Raw genomic sequence first — 14,439 nt, forward strand, 5'->3', positions numbered from 1 at the left:
AAGCATGTGCTATCTTTTGATTGAATGTTGCTGAATACGCCCAATCTGCTCATAGTGTCCGGACGAGAGTTTCTACACACTGTCAACGCCTTGATTGAAGGTGTGGGGAGGGCGGCTGCACAGCATTACGTCTGCATTAACTGCGGCGAAGACCCTTGAGCGCATGCCAAGGGAGATTTTGACCTCGTGTGCGGCTGTCAGCCTTGTTTACACCATTTCTCCACTGGTCTTTATCCCCTGTTAACCCAAATACATTAGAGTCGTCGAACTGAATAAAGTAAAGCAATTGACGGTTTGGCTCGCCCAATGCCGTCTCGGCACAATATACCACATTTTTGCCATTTAGCCCAGACCACATCGTTCACTAGCAAGCACATGCCTCAGATCCAACCTTTCCCCCATTTCCGGCCGGCCTCTTCACCCGACAAATGTATAGAGTCGCGCTGGCACCCAGACGGTGACTATCGAAAATTGTCATTTGCCGATGACAAACACCTTCTCATCAGAACGACCGAACGATGGCCCCAGGTGGTTTACCCATCTATCGCTTTAACGGATCGATCATCGCATCCACAAACGCAGCCCAGTTTGATTTTCGTACCCCGGAAGCCAGCGTAAATCCGTTGCTGCGTGAGATCGCAGGACATGGACGAAACACGATGAGAAGCTGCGTTTCCAGATTGGAGCGTGCGGTTCGCTGTGCATCGGAAGAAGGTGCTGTTCCTAGATGATACTCCGTATGAAAGCTTGGACTCGTGATGCTGCTGTTCAGTACTGTGTGAACTGTCGCACAGCGGTTGACAAGGCTCTGTGCTTGGTGAATGTAATATTTGCACCCCCTCTTTGGTGCCGCCCTCATTGCAACCTATGTCAGCTTTACACTGACCTTTGCATACGTGTCCCTTTCATCTCTTCCAACCATTCCATACTTATCTCTCCTCTTCTGAATATTTCACATTGAGTTACATTCAGTATCGAGGTTGTCACCCACAGCGTACAGCCCATCAGAAGTCGAAGGGACCATATTCACTTTCGGGCGCTCATTCGCGATCTGCTGGTGTCCAGCTTCCCCCCTATATATTCCCATTCTCATATCTGTTGCGTGATTGCCTGCTGTGGTTACCCCCTTGCATCTCATACCCCATGGCAGTTCAAACGAGACGGATGGATCGATCCTTGGAGCTCTCTGAGCGGTACTACTCCACGGATGATCCCCTCGATCGTGTAATGCGGCCTGACCCGCATGAGACGCCTGAAGAGCGATCTGCACGGCTCATGGCCGAGTTTGAAGCCAAGCAGAGGAGCGATGCCATCGATGAGTCGTTGAGGCAGGAAAAACTGGCAGCAAAGAAGAATAAGGAGGTTAAGATATTACTCCTCGGTGCGTCGACCGCGCCAACCTTGCTTTCGCTACCTCGTCGAGCTTATTCTACCTGCAGGACAGTCAGAATCCGGCAAATCCACAACTTTGAAGCAATTTCAGCTTCTGTGGGATCCTAACCTCCTCGATGCTGAACGATTATACTGGCGGCCAGTGATCTTTCTCAATCTTGTTGTTTCGATCCGCCGCATCCTTGAGTGTTTGTCACCAAGACTAGAGTCGGAGGAAGGAAGGGACGGACGACCTGGAACCGGTAATAGCACCGTTTCCGACGAAGAGACCTATTCCCGGTATGCTGAACTTAAGCTCAAATTGTCGCCTATGCTGCAGCTTGAGGGCGTCCTTCTGAATGAGTTGGGAGCTCCCGCCGAGTTCGACACCCTGAACGCATATGATCGTCCTTCAAGCCTTCCTGGTGCATCCTCTCGTAAACGCGATATTCTCGTCCACCTCGAATGGCAGCAGCGTCTCGCGAAGAGCAAAGCTACCCGTGGAAGCCGAGCGGCAGGCCTAGCTGATCGCATGGCGTTCGCTGACCCTGGTGATGCTGGCACCATTATTACCGCGTGTCGGCCAGAGCTGCAGCGATTATGGGACGATCAGTTTGTGCATGCCGCGATGGCCCGACGGAAACTGCGACTCGAAGAGAGCTCAGGCTTGTACGTATCAGAGTCACAGGACGCTGTCCCATGCGTACTGAATGGGCCCACAGCTTCGTGAACGATCTCAATCGTATTGCCCGATACGACTACATACCGACTGATGGTTAGTACCATACTTGATGTTGCACACGTCTGATGGGCCAGCAGAGGATATTCTTCGTGCTCGGGTTCGTACGCTGGGGATATCTGAGCATCGATTCACACCACCAACCACGGAGCGCGAGGTTACCGAATGGGTCATTTATGATGTTGGCGGCACGCGAAGCCAGGTACGTGTTCCTGACCATGGCCAGCTCAGAGGATGAAACTATACCCAGCGACCCAAATGGGTGTCGTACTTTGAAGATGCGCAAGCCATCATCTTCCTGGCTCCAATCTCCGCTTTTGATCAGAATCTTGCTGAAGACCGCAAAGTGAACCGGCTGGCCGATTCGCTGCAACTTTTCGAGAGCATTTGCAAACAGGAACTGCTCAAAAGTGCAAGCATTATTCTTTTCCTCAACAAGGCCGACCTCCTCAAAGCGAAGCTGCACGCCGGTGTGAAATTCAACAAATGGATTGAACGGTATGGAGATAGGCCTAATGAGTTTGAGGCGGTGGCAAATTGTGAGTTCGACCGATCCCTTTGGTACCCAGTCATTCATATCAGAATCATCTAGATTTGAAAGGAAAATTTGTCGAGCTTTACAAGTTTCACCGCACTAAGCTTTCCCCAAGGGACTCGCACGAGTTATACGTTCATTTAACCTCGGTAACTGTCAGTAAGGTTTACACGTTGAATCAACACTTTCCTGACGTTCAGCAGGATATCCGAACAACGCACGCCATATTCCGAGATGTCAAAGACACGATCGTTCGGGACTACCTTCGCAGCTCTAAAATGATTTAATGAACAACACTTTGTATGGCCTCCGACGTCCTTGTAACAAATATAAACAAGGTAACTTCAGCCAGTTGATCAAATAGTAAGTTGGCTTGTACACGTGTAATGCTCTCCGTGACGATGAGTTCTTCCTGTTGGTGATTCCTTGCTGTACCATATACCACTGCTTGGGGTTTAAACATCCTCATCACACTCAAACCGCACAATAGCACATGAATAATACATCGTGCACGAACAAACCTACACACATAGGGCTCTGAACGACAATGATCTATGCCACTATAAGAAGTCCTCGGCACGAGCACGCTTCACCCCCCTCGGACCATCTATGTCGTCTCCTTCTGATGCAGCATTTCCAAAGGGTTGCGAGTACTTGATAGCCTTTGCGCGATTCTCCTCCTGCGGTGATTCAGCATCAATGTCTATCCCAGAAAAAACACAAGTAATGCGCACCGGAGACAAGCTTGCATCCGCCCAGAGAAGCTTTGCCCCATCTTTGATTTCGGGCTGCCGAGCATATTCCACCTTCTGCATAGGGCTAAACGTAGGTGTAGATGTAGGAAGCAATGACTGGGGGGGGAGACTTCCAGACATCTGCAAACTGCCTGATGGTGGCGCAGAAAGAGCTGGAGGCAGTGGTAGACCGAGTGAAGCACTGGGAGGGCCATTCGGTGTCATCCCAGGAAGCAGTAGGCTGGGAGGTGGTATGACGCCTGGAGGAAGGAAGGAAGCAGGTGGAGCGCCATTAATGCCAGGAGCAGGGAGACTGAATGGGAAGTAAGTATCAGCTGCTCCCAAGTAAACAACTATGCTTACGGTCCAGGAACAGGAGGGAAGGGCGGCATGCCAGGTAATACGCCAGACAAAGGAGGAACAGACATTCCTGGAGGTAAGGGGAATCCCGGAGGTGGCATACCAGGTGGAAAGGGCATAGGGGGTGCTCCAAATGCAACAGGCGCGCCGACTGCGGCAGGAGCAGCCAACGCACCACCGGATGTCATGGGCACATCACCACCGGACATCAAGGCTTTATGGGCAACCAGCATCTGGGCAAGCTCTGTTTGGGTGAGAACCCGTTTGTCGATCTTTGGGCGTTTTGCCTCAGCCGGTACAGAAGTTGAGCCGGGGGCAAGACCAAACTCAGCCTCCTTTCTACGCTTGTAATCGGCGAGATCTGGGGCAGGAATGCCTTCCATGCCGAAGATTTCAACATCGTATCCATCACGTCCAGGAAGCGCGTTTTCAATCCTGCGCGAGGGTCAAGACAGGACAAGAAAGAGGGGCTTGGTCACACCTGTCAGGCTCAAGCTTGTGTACTTGCTGAATATGTACCGCAAGACCACCAGCAGTATTCAAACGACGAGGACAATGGCTGCATTTGAAGTGCTTCGCCTTTTGATGCTGCATCAAAACTGCAGGGGCCCATGAGTAATTGTGGTGTATGGAATGGGTAGAATTGCACACCTTTGACGTCTTCAAAGTCACGTTCACAGTACCAGCACCATGGTCGAATGATCTGACATATTATATCAGAAGTGATTCCTCGATCGAAGTTGAATAGACTCACCGCCATCCGCTTCTTCTTTTTCTCCTTCTTTTCTAGCTTTGTTGCCTTCTTCGGCATGATGATCGTTGACGGTGTTGGTTGAGGAGACGACACAAGTGCAAGCCCAGTGAGTCGACGTTCAATTGAGCGCTGCGGAAACAAATTGGCGACCTTTCTTCTTCGACAACCCTAACCCTACCTCTTTCAAGGCTGAACTTCCATGGTGCTGTGGAAGTCTACCGTGCGCAATACACGTCTCGTTCCTCCAGCTTCTCTTTCTTACAGAGCCATGCGCCATACTCCTCCCACGCGTTCACCTACTCCAGACGCCAAGCGAACTTGCACCGAAATTCCCAGTGACAAGGCTGGACCTTCAACGAGTTCATGGACCCGACACCCTGTCCATTATGGCAAGGGAATACATCTTGCACCTATGGTTCGCTCTGGCACCAGTAAGCACGTTGATCTTTTTACTACTTCAGCGTGTTCTTACCTTGGACTCGGAGTGCCCACAAGACTGCTAGCACTAGAAGCAGGTGCGGAGCTCGTATGGACTCCTGAGACGGTCGACAGGGCTATCATTGGATGTGAACGGAGAGTTGATCGTAAGTTCACACGTCGTTAATCTCGCTGTGCTTACCTTGCACCAGCCAAGACGGGGGTCATCACGTACATCAAATCCCACAAGCCAGTTCTGACCCTACATCCAGTTGAGCGCCCACGACTCATCTTCCAACTGGGGAGCGCGAATCCCGACCTCGCCGCTGAAGCAGCCAAAATCATTTATCAAGATGTCGCGGGCATCGATCTGAACTGCGGCTGTCCAAAACATTTTTCCGTGCACGCCGGCATGGGCGCTGGTCTACTACTGGACCCGGACAAGCTCTGTGCAATTCTACAAGCTATTCGTGCTTCCATCCCCCCAGAGGTGCCGGTCTCGTGCAAGATCCGAATGCTTCCCAGTCAGGAAGATACTTTAAGTCTTGTGCGGCAGATCGCGGACACCGGCACTATCAATTGCTTGACGGTCCATTGTCGAACCCCGCCCATGCGAGACCGGGAACCTGCAATGAAACACCGCCTAAAAGACATCGTCCAGAGCGTTGGAAAGAAGGTTGTTGTGGTCGAGAACGGGGATTGCGTCGGCTACGAGAGCGCGCAGCAGATATTGCAACAAACCACTGCAAGGGCCGTCATGATTGCCCGTGCTGCTGAAGCCAATCCCACCTGCTTCCTACCGGACGGACCAAAGGATGCTGAAACCTACCTTATTCCTAGATATGTACGCCTGGTGAGTATTTCTCTTAAAAATTTATGCTCTTTCACTCAAGAAACTTGACGGGCAAAATATTTGGACCATCACTGGTCGAACACAAAGTTCTGCTTGGCACAGTTTACATCCCCAGATCCCCACCTGGGTAAGCACGGACGACTTGAGTGGAAGAAGGCGATCAACGGAGCCAAATCCTACGAAGAACTCAGGCTCCTGTGGGGCAAGGAAGCTGGTTTCTTCGAAGGTGGGGAAGAAATCCTGGCAGGGATTCAGCATGCCCTCCGTGCACGAGGGCGATCTGCACCTGAGTTGGGAGTGCTCTCCACCCCAGGGCCGGCGCTTTCACAACAAAGCGCGTCATCTGTGATAGATCCGGCTCCGCCAGATCCCATTCTGGTACGAGAGATCCAAGCAGTTGTGTAGCGTACAGCATTCTTCGATGTGAGAGAGCTCACTCATCTCACCCATTGTAACAATGATGTACTAAGCTGGTAAATGGCAATGACGGTATCTTACACACATGTTTATGTTATAACTGTGTGAACTCTGTGTTGAATTCTGCCTGTGACACCCGCCCTTTCCTGACCTTCTTCGCCAGTCTCTGTTCCTTCTGGAGTTCTTTCCAATCCTCCCCGTCATCGCTGTCGTCATCATTGCCAGTCAAAGCAGATGCTGGCGTAGTGGCCGTCTTCTTCTCCCACTCCTTCTTTCGTTTCTTCTTGTCGCGCCGCAGTTCGCGCAGCGCTCGGTGTTTTGTCTTGTCCGACCATGCCCCATTCTTGGCCTTCTGCGCAACCTTCGCCTGCTTCCTCAGCTCTCTCTCCGCAGTGGCTGCTTCCGTCTTGCCTTGTTCCAGGCCCGCTTGTCTCTGCTTTTCCCGCAGGGGGTCCACATAAGCATATTTGTCCCAGTCCAGAACCGCCTCGACCCAGACACCAACGTTGGGAGACGGAGACTTTGCCAGTTCAGGCATTCTTGGCAGTCTCAGTAGACCAAAAGCAGCCGCAACCTCAGCTAAAGGAAGATCCTTGATTTGAAATATGTAGCTGGCTTCGTGCTTGGAATATGCTTGTACGAACGAAACGAAAGCCTTCATTGCCTACATGTCTTAGTCCGCGATGGGGTGGAATTAGGTTGGAATGGCTTTACCTTGTCGTGAAGGGCACGATCCTCCATGGCCAAGTGCCGTATCTCAGCAAGAAGCTGAGCTGCGGCTGGGTCGGGGTGGATGAGACCGTTGGATAAAGCTCTCGTGATGTACAGTTCCTCGACTAGCGGTATTTGCCGGATACTAAGAAAATCTGAATGGTCGTCTGAGCATTGATTATGTTTCGCTGATAAAACACTTACCAACATAGTCCTCTTCATGACCCTCACACAGTAATACGACAGCAGTTCCCTGCTTCCCAGCTCGAGCAGTTCGGCCGCACCGATGACTAAACTGCTTGGGATCTTGAGGGGGGTCATATTGCACGACAACATCCACGTCGGGCAGGTCAAGACCGCGTGCAGCAACGTCAGTACAAAGGAGGAGGGCGGGATTTTCCGATGTGGAAGGGTGTACCACAAATTGGGCGAGGGTAGCTGTGCGCTTTGCAGGTGGAAGATGACCATGCAGCGATGAGATGGAAAAGTTTGACAAGGTGGGAAGTTGTTTGAACACCTATTACAGTTGTCAGACGACGGTTGAGTAGCCAAACATATGATGAAACGCACTTGGTAGAAATACTCTACGCAAGCACATGTCGAGAAGTACGCGATGAAACGAGCAGCGCCCTCTGAGCGCCTCTTCTCGAGGACACGGCCGAATTGAACAGTCTTTTCTGACGGAAGGCAACGGATATAAAGGTTCCGCAGTGTTGCCGGGGTGCGCTTCTCCGTTTCAGACTTATCAGGAGCTTCGTCTTCGCGACGTCGCTTTAAGCCTCGCTTCTTATTTTCGACCTTGACAACAACTCGAACAGGGTTTCTCAGACCTACTCGGACAAGCTCGGACAAAGCATCGGTCATTGTTGCACTGAAAAGGCCTGTTCTGCGCTGCTTCGGGAGGTGATTCAAGATGCGAGTCAGAGTTACTGAGAAGCCGAGATCAAGTAACCTGGATGCCAGCTGTCAGATTGACGGGATGACCACCATATAAGTAGTTGTGTGCCCACCTATCGGCCTCATCCAGCACGAGGATGTCCAGCTCTTTCGTCGACACACTATTTTGTCCCTTTCCCAAAAGAAACTCCTCTACTCGGCCAGGGGTTCCCACGACAATGTCGGCCCCAGTTTCGAGAAGCCGTGAAACGTCCTGATGTGGGGTGGAGTCCGATCCTGACACAAGGAGAAGTGGAGGAGGGTACTTTAGAGGGGCAGGTTCCGTGGAATCCTCGTCTGCCTCGGCCGAGCTGGGTTGAGAGGCGAGGAACAGCGAGAACACGGAGTGAATCTGCGCTGCGAGCTCTCTACGCGAAGGAGTCAGGGAAGGGCTAGTTATAAAAGGATAAAAGTGCACCTTGTGGGTGATATGACCAGTGCACCAACCTCATTCTTCCTCAGCCGGATTTCCCGTCGAATGAGCTTCTCAATGATTGGGATGACGAAAGCGAGTGTCTTCCCTGACCCGGTAACGGCCTAGAATGTGAGTCAGCATGGTCGAAGTATATGTGGATATTGCATACGCACCTCCACTACGACGTCCTTGTGTTTCATGAAGAGTGGGATAGTGCTGGCCTGTACGGGTGTCATCTGAGTAAAACCCATTGAACTGACGACATCCGTGCTGGGTGCATGATTGTGAGAGAAGAATGAATGACAGAATAGGATACGTACATCCATGGGGTGAGGGATGGTTGTATATTTGACCATTTCCCTGCGAAGGAGGGTGCTGCCTCCAACGCTGCAGACATAGAGGAAGTGAGGGATTGAATGAGGTTAGGGGCCGGGGTTATGTGTTTTTTTAAAGGGGGATTGTAGGCGTGTGTGTGGGGTGCCAATGAAAAGTCCAGGCTTTGTTCAGGGACGCATGTGAAATTGTCACGTGCTCAATGTAAAAGAAAAGGATCCGAAATCGAAGACCCTGACTATCACCAAAGGAAGGCGGACCCGGCAAGGTGGGAATGGGAGTGGAAATGGGCAAAAAGGGTGGCAGGGCACACCCATCTCTCCTCCTTCTTCTCATCCAATCCGTCACTTACCTTCACCATCCCTCGCACCTCATATTTACCCCGTCAATCCCGCACTTCTCACTTCAGCCCCACCGCACACACCTTGAACTCGCTCAACCACATCCGGTGTCTGCCCCTTTTCTCATTAGCGCGTATATATCACGCCACCAACCACCAAGTCATATCTTCACCTCCTGTTCCTTGCCGGATTTCCCTATTTGATGGAGCTCTCATAACCCTGACCTTTCCCCTGGCATAACTGAGTCCAGAGGCCTTTCGCCACTTCGTTTCCCTTTGTCTCTTCCCCCCCCCCCCCTCACACCATGTCGTCTGCCAGTCGTGAGATCTCTCAGCGAAACGCCCTCCCATCTTCACGTCTGCTCGAAATTCTCAACTATCGGAACCGCACAAGCCCCGTCCATGCCCCCTACGGCCAAGGAAGGTCGGTACTGGCACTGTGAGTGTTCGTGTTCACCCGCAAGTTAATTGGCTTATCTAGTCGCAGGACACAGCACTTATCGCCACGCACCTTTACCACTGAAGCTACTCCTGGCCAGGAAGCTATCCTCCTCCATGACGCACTCTGGGAGCTGAACCGCCAAATCGAAGCAGTAACCATCGTCCGGGAGACCATGCTGCGGGAAGTGCAACTCCTACAGCAAACCCTCGCAGCCCACCGCAGTGCATTCCGCCGTATTCCGAACGAAATCCTCCTGCATATATTCAGTTATGTCGTCGATCAGCCCCCGGATCCCTTCGCGCCTAGCACACTGTGCTGTGTCTGCAGGGAGTGGCACAAGCTTGTGCTGAACGCCCGTGAACTCTGGACCCGGATCACCTTCGAGCTGCCCAACCGCCGAAGTAGGAGTGACCCATACTTCGACATGATTTCGACTGCCAGGGCCTATCTCACGCGGTCTGATCCTCTACCGGTTTCGGTATACATCGTATCTCAGCTTCAGCAGCCGAACGCAGACGAAGTTGCTCTGCCACTCTCTATCCTTTCCAACAACTTCGGACGTTGCGCGAAGCTGTACGTGTTCTATGATACGCTGGAGCCTATGTATGCCACACTCGACGCTCTTACTCGCTTCCCGCCAGCAACGCTGCTCGACACGTTATCACTCACTGTGGGGCATCATAAGCCGGAACGTCTGGAATACATTGCAGTTGATCGCCGGACCGAGCCATACGCATTCTTTTCAGGTCATGCCCCAAAATTAAAGCACGTTGAATTAAACGGCATTGCGGTCCCGTGGCAAGGACCAGCGGCCGCATTAACTGGTCTTGAAGAATTACGATTAGCCAAACAACCCCGGGAGGAAAGGCCATCTCTGCAAGAGTTCCTGCAGCTTCTCAAGGCTTCCCCAAATCTCGAACGCCTGTGGATATTTCGCTCTGGCCCTCGATGGGGTGACGGCGAGTGTGAGGACGTTCAGCTTTGCCAACTGACAGTCCTCAGACTGGTTGACGTCGCGCCCGAGATCACCGAGTGTGTAATGCCCTACATCGCGATGCCTTGCCTCGAGGCGCTGCAACTTTCATTTTACGATCATCGTTCCGGTCAACGTCTAAACTCTTCCGCCGTTCTCAAAACGCTTTCTGGAACGAAGAATTGGCTGCTAAAAAGCCTTCGACTAGAAAATGCTATGTTCAGGACGACTGCGCTCGTCTCCTTCTTGATCGAGAGGGGTAAAGACCTGCGCGAGATATACCTGTATTCAACGAGCGCCGACGACCAGTTGCTCGATATTCTGACGCCCTCTGCGAACACCGTGTGTCCGCAGCTCATGAGTCTTACGCTGGAGAGATGTGATGACGTATCCGACTGCGGACTGCGGATCTTCTGGAAACAGAGAAAGGAAGGAGGTGTCCTGCAGAGGCTACACGTAGTGAACTGCGGAGGACTGAACCTCACGTATGGATAGGAGGAATGGTGGATTCGTTCCGAGTGCCGGAGCTTGTACATGTAATTCTCCTCTCGGTCTGAAAACATTTGTACAGTTTCATAATTACAATGCATATCTCACGGCCTTATCCCCTGGATGCTAGCTGGATCTAAGGTGCAGAGTAGATGGGGTGGTTATGAATGAGAACAAGCGCTAAAAGTATGTGGCGATGCAGAAGCATTCTACCCTTGAGGAGCAGACGCGACGTCTTTTTGCTCTCCCAGTCGCCTCACGTGTGCGAACGTTCTGCGTACCTCTCTCCTTAACATCTTTCCTCGTCGTCCCCTAATCCAACAGAGATGGCCATGCTACCGCCGGGCACGACGCCCGTATTTGTTATGAGTGCGTTGAAGACTGCATATGGCTTTGTTGCAGGTTACTGAGGTTATGACTAGACGCTGCGCCTGAACGACAGAGCGGTCGGAAGGCACAAATTTCCAACATCACAGCTGCCAAGGTTTGTGGATGTCAGAACACATGATGATCCTTTTACTCACAAAATGAGTGCATAGACTGTTGCAGACGTGATCCGGACATGTCTGGGTCCAAAGGCAATGCTCAAGATGATTCTCGATCCGATGGGCGGTATCCTGTGCGTCTAATTTGTCCCATACCTATACGTCCGTCTAATATGGTGCCTGTAGGTTGACAAATGATGGGAATGCTATTTTACGAGAGATTGATGTTGCTCACCCGGCTGCGAAGAACATGATTGAGCTCAGCCGGACACAGGATGAGGAGGTTGGTGATGGAACCACAAGTGTCATTATCTTAGGTTCGCTCTACTCTGTGCATTCGCCTAGAACATACACTAAATCCACACCAGCTGGAGAGATCCTCGCCCTGTCGCTCCCTTTGCTTGAACGGAACATCCATCCTGTCGTCATCATCTCTGCCTTCAACCGTGCCCTCAAGGATGCACTCAGCTTCATTGATACCATAGCACAGGCAGTAGACACATCTTCGGATGAGACCATGCTAGCGGTTATCAAGACTTCCATAGGCACCAAGTTTGTCAGTCGCTGGTCCGATCTCATGTGCAAATTGGCGTTACAATCTGTCCGTACTGTATGGACGGAGGAAGATGGTTCGAAGACCGTGGATATCAAGCGATATGTCCGCGTCGAGAAGGTACCAGGAGGCGAGATTGAGGAGAGCAAGGTTCTCGACGGTGTTATGCTGAACAAAGACGTCACCCATCCTCATATGCGACGACGAATCGAGAACCCTCGCATCATTCTACTTGACTGTAACTTGGAGTACAAAAAGGGAGAGTCCCAAACAAACATGGAGATCGTGAAGGAGGAACATTGGGCACGCGCCCAAGACATCGAGGAGAAGCAGGTGGATCTCATGTGCGAGAAGATCTTGTCCTTCAAGCCTGATCTGGTCATTACGGAGAAGGGATGCTCTGGTAAGTACCGTGACCATTCGACACAAGAGGAGACTGACTGTCTACCCAGATCGTGCACAACAAAACTTCATGCGCGCTAATGTCACTGCTCTGCGTCGCGTACGGAAGATGGACAACAACCGTATTGCTCGTGCAACTGGTGCAACAATCATCAATCGTGTTGAGGATTTGAGGGATGAAGATGTCGGCACTAAATGTGGCCTATTTCATATTGAGAAAATCGGCGACGAGTACGGTTGACCTAACTCCACGTAATAGCACTGATGGCTAATTGTACACCAGGTACTTCACCTTCCTCACTAAGTGTGAGAAGCCAAAAGCATGCACCATCCTTCTGCGTGGTCCATCCAAGGACATTCTCAATGAGATCGACCGGAATCTTGCGGATGCTATGTCTGTTGCTCGAAATGTGGCGTTCAATCCTCGTCTGGTGCCTGGGGGTGGAGCAACCGAGATGGCAATCAGCGTAGAACTCGCGAAACGCTCGAAGACTATCGAGGGTGTGGAAGGCTGGCCGTACCGGGTTGTTGCGGACGCGATGGAAGTTATCCCTCGCACATTAGTGCAGAACGCTGGCGCCAACGCGATCCGTGTATTGACAGAGCTCAGAGCCAAGCATGCGACTGGAGAGCACCTTTGGGGAATCAATGGCGAAACTGGAAAGATCGAGGATATGAAGAAGTATGGGCTAATGGAGTCGGCGAGCGTGAAGGTACACAGTTTCTTCGCATGGAAGCTGTTGGTCTGACAAGTACAATAGATTCAAACGCTCAAAACAGCCATCGAAGCTGCTCGTGTACTCCTCCGCGTGGATGATATTGTGCAGGCCAAACGGGCCGATCGGGATGCCGGGGGTCAGGCAGCCCCTCCTCCGGAAGATATGCAGGGTGCGATGGAGGGTTGACCAGGTAGTTGATAGATATACAAAGTCTGTGACTAATGCACTGGATTCTCATGAAGAAATGCTACATAACTCTAACTGTTGTCCAGGCAGAGAACCAGTATTTGTTTCAACAAAGCCAGGTTGTTGAACGATATTGATGATGACTTTCCCCAAGCAGGAGCTCTCTCGATGTCTAAATGGGCTTGATCTGGCCTCTCCTGTGCATGTCCTGGCGCTTCTCCAAATCTATTGCACCGGTGTTAGACGTGTTCAGGACAAAGGAACAGTCAACCCACCGAACGCCCACATGGCCGCTCCGATGCGATTGCTAACGCTGAATAGAATACCAACAAACGGGATACTCTCGAGCAGGGCTGCAGTGAAACCAAACGAGCGGTAATCCCACTTCCTTTCTTCCACGAAGACCGCGACCTGGTCAGGTGTCATCTTCTTTTGTCCGAAATAGGCTGCATGCAGCGTTTCGGCGGTGCCCAAGGCACGAATGGAGGCGTTGACCAGCAAGGACAGGAGAGGAGATATGGCGAGGAGGGGAAACACGATAGCTGGAGAAGATCGATACATGCGAGGAGGAACATTCCGAAGACGCCGTACCTTGCCGGAGAACGACGGCTCCGAAACGGGAGCTCGCGAAGTTGATAAACTTGAATCCGCTGCGCTGTGGGACAGGTGGTGGCTGCTTCCACTCTTCAAAGTATGCACCCCAGAATTCTACCGGCTTGTTTCGGGATGCGAGAGTGAGGTCGTATGCCTGGTCTCTAGCGATTCGCAAGTTCTTGCTCAGGAAGAAATTGAGGATGGCATCTGACTGCGTTGAGACGATGACAATTGTTGCCCCTGGTCTCAATAAGCAAACCAGGCTCGTGGTCAATGATGATATGTAGAGCATACATGTTACGGCTGAGAAGTGGATAGGGAGATTGTACCCCAGCAAAGCAGGTGTTGACATGGCAATAAACTTGGGGGTCCTGTCAAAGCAATAAGGTACTGTCAAGGTTAGGGTACTGAGAACCCACTTGACGAGAAACTATTCTACGTATGCCTTTTGGAATGGCCAAGTCGCGACTGACTAACCGATAAAATATCAACTGCGCAGATGGTTGGATTCGTGTTCGGCGTACCCAAACGGCCGCCACAACAACACCCCTCTGTACTCCATGTCTGCACTTATCCCAAACAGGCGTGCGCACTTTTGGATCAGTGATCAATCTATACACCCCCACCATACAGTAGGCGGGTGGTATATGAAGGAGATCCTGTGGCATCTTGTGTCAATTG

At 51.6% G+C, this 14,439-nt stretch overlaps 7 protein-coding genes across 7 annotated transcripts; 4 read left to right on the forward strand and 3 right to left on the reverse strand.

Moving 5' to 3' along the window:
• Positions 1-1,164: 1,164 nt before the first annotated feature.
• DACRYDRAFT_78319 (G-protein alpha subunit) lies at positions 1,165-2,950 on the forward strand (the record flags this gene model as incomplete). Its single annotated transcript, XM_040776332.1, has 7 exons — positions 1,165-1,381; positions 1,440-2,040; positions 2,094-2,146; positions 2,191-2,312; positions 2,361-2,649; positions 2,703-2,800; positions 2,849-2,950. The coding sequence occupies 7 exons, from the start codon at positions 1,165-1,167 to the stop codon at positions 2,930-2,932; spliced, it is 1,464 nt and encodes a 487-aa protein (XP_040629405.1). The 3' UTR covers positions 2,933-2,950.
• A 255-nt stretch (positions 2,951-3,205) lies between these two features.
• DACRYDRAFT_115574 (uncharacterized protein) lies at positions 3,206-4,560 on the reverse strand (the record flags this gene model as incomplete). Its single annotated transcript, XM_040770033.1, has 6 exons — positions 4,494-4,560; positions 4,391-4,442; positions 4,221-4,338; positions 3,743-4,174; positions 3,380-3,692; positions 3,206-3,325 (listed from the first exon to the last, which is right to left on the reverse strand). Exons 1-6 carry the CDS (start codon positions 4,548-4,550, stop codon positions 3,206-3,208), a joined length of 1,092 nt encoding a protein of 363 aa, XP_040629406.1. The 5' UTR covers positions 4,551-4,560.
• Positions 4,561-4,751: 191 nt separating this feature from the next.
• On the forward strand, positions 4,752-6,253 carry DACRYDRAFT_65633 (FMN-linked oxidoreductase). Its single transcript, XM_040775792.1, has 4 exons — positions 4,752-4,924; positions 4,979-5,077; positions 5,123-5,763; positions 5,815-6,253. Exons 1-4 carry the CDS (start codon positions 4,762-4,764, stop codon positions 6,166-6,168), a joined length of 1,257 nt encoding a protein of 418 aa, XP_040629407.1. The 5' UTR covers positions 4,752-4,761; the 3' UTR covers positions 6,169-6,253.
• A 21-nt stretch (positions 6,254-6,274) lies between these two features.
• On the reverse strand, positions 6,275-8,639 carry DACRYDRAFT_106585 (DEAD-domain-containing protein; the record flags this gene model as incomplete). Its single annotated transcript, XM_040768299.1, has 8 exons — positions 6,275-6,844; positions 6,895-7,046; positions 7,096-7,408; positions 7,462-7,843; positions 7,902-8,195; positions 8,246-8,364; positions 8,416-8,512; positions 8,563-8,639. 8 exons carry the CDS (start codon positions 8,637-8,639, stop codon positions 6,275-6,277), a joined length of 2,004 nt encoding a protein of 667 aa, XP_040629408.1.
• A 581-nt stretch (positions 8,640-9,220) lies between these two features.
• DACRYDRAFT_106586 (uncharacterized protein) lies at positions 9,221-10,825 on the forward strand (the record flags this gene model as incomplete). Its single annotated transcript, XM_040768300.1, has 2 exons — positions 9,221-9,354; positions 9,403-10,825. 2 exons carry the CDS (start codon positions 9,221-9,223, stop codon positions 10,823-10,825), a joined length of 1,557 nt encoding a protein of 518 aa, XP_040629409.1.
• A 258-nt stretch (positions 10,826-11,083) lies between these two features.
• Positions 11,084-13,164, forward strand: DACRYDRAFT_78325 (T-complex protein 1; the record flags this gene model as incomplete). Its single annotated transcript, XM_040776333.1, has 8 exons — positions 11,084-11,188; positions 11,242-11,303; positions 11,359-11,438; positions 11,491-11,621; positions 11,673-12,260; positions 12,310-12,490; positions 12,543-12,972; positions 13,021-13,164. Exons 1-8 carry the CDS (start codon positions 11,146-11,148, stop codon positions 13,162-13,164), a joined length of 1,659 nt encoding a protein of 552 aa, XP_040629410.1. The 5' UTR covers positions 11,084-11,145.
• DACRYDRAFT_115579 (uncharacterized protein) lies at positions 13,159-14,110 on the reverse strand (the record flags this gene model as incomplete). Its single annotated transcript, XM_040770034.1, has 4 exons — positions 13,159-13,389; positions 13,440-13,706; positions 13,756-13,998; positions 14,053-14,110. 4 exons carry the CDS (start codon positions 14,108-14,110, stop codon positions 13,337-13,339), a joined length of 621 nt encoding a protein of 206 aa, XP_040629411.1. The 3' UTR covers positions 13,159-13,336.
• Positions 14,111-14,439: the final 329 nt, after the last annotated feature.

This window comes from Dacryopinax primogenitus (genome assembly GCF_000292625.1).
Source record: "Dacryopinax primogenitus strain DJM-731 SS1 chromosome Unknown DACRYscaffold_7, whole genome shotgun sequence".
NCBI lineage: Eukaryota > Fungi > Basidiomycota > Dacrymycetes > Dacrymycetales > Dacrymycetaceae > Dacryopinax > Dacryopinax primogenitus.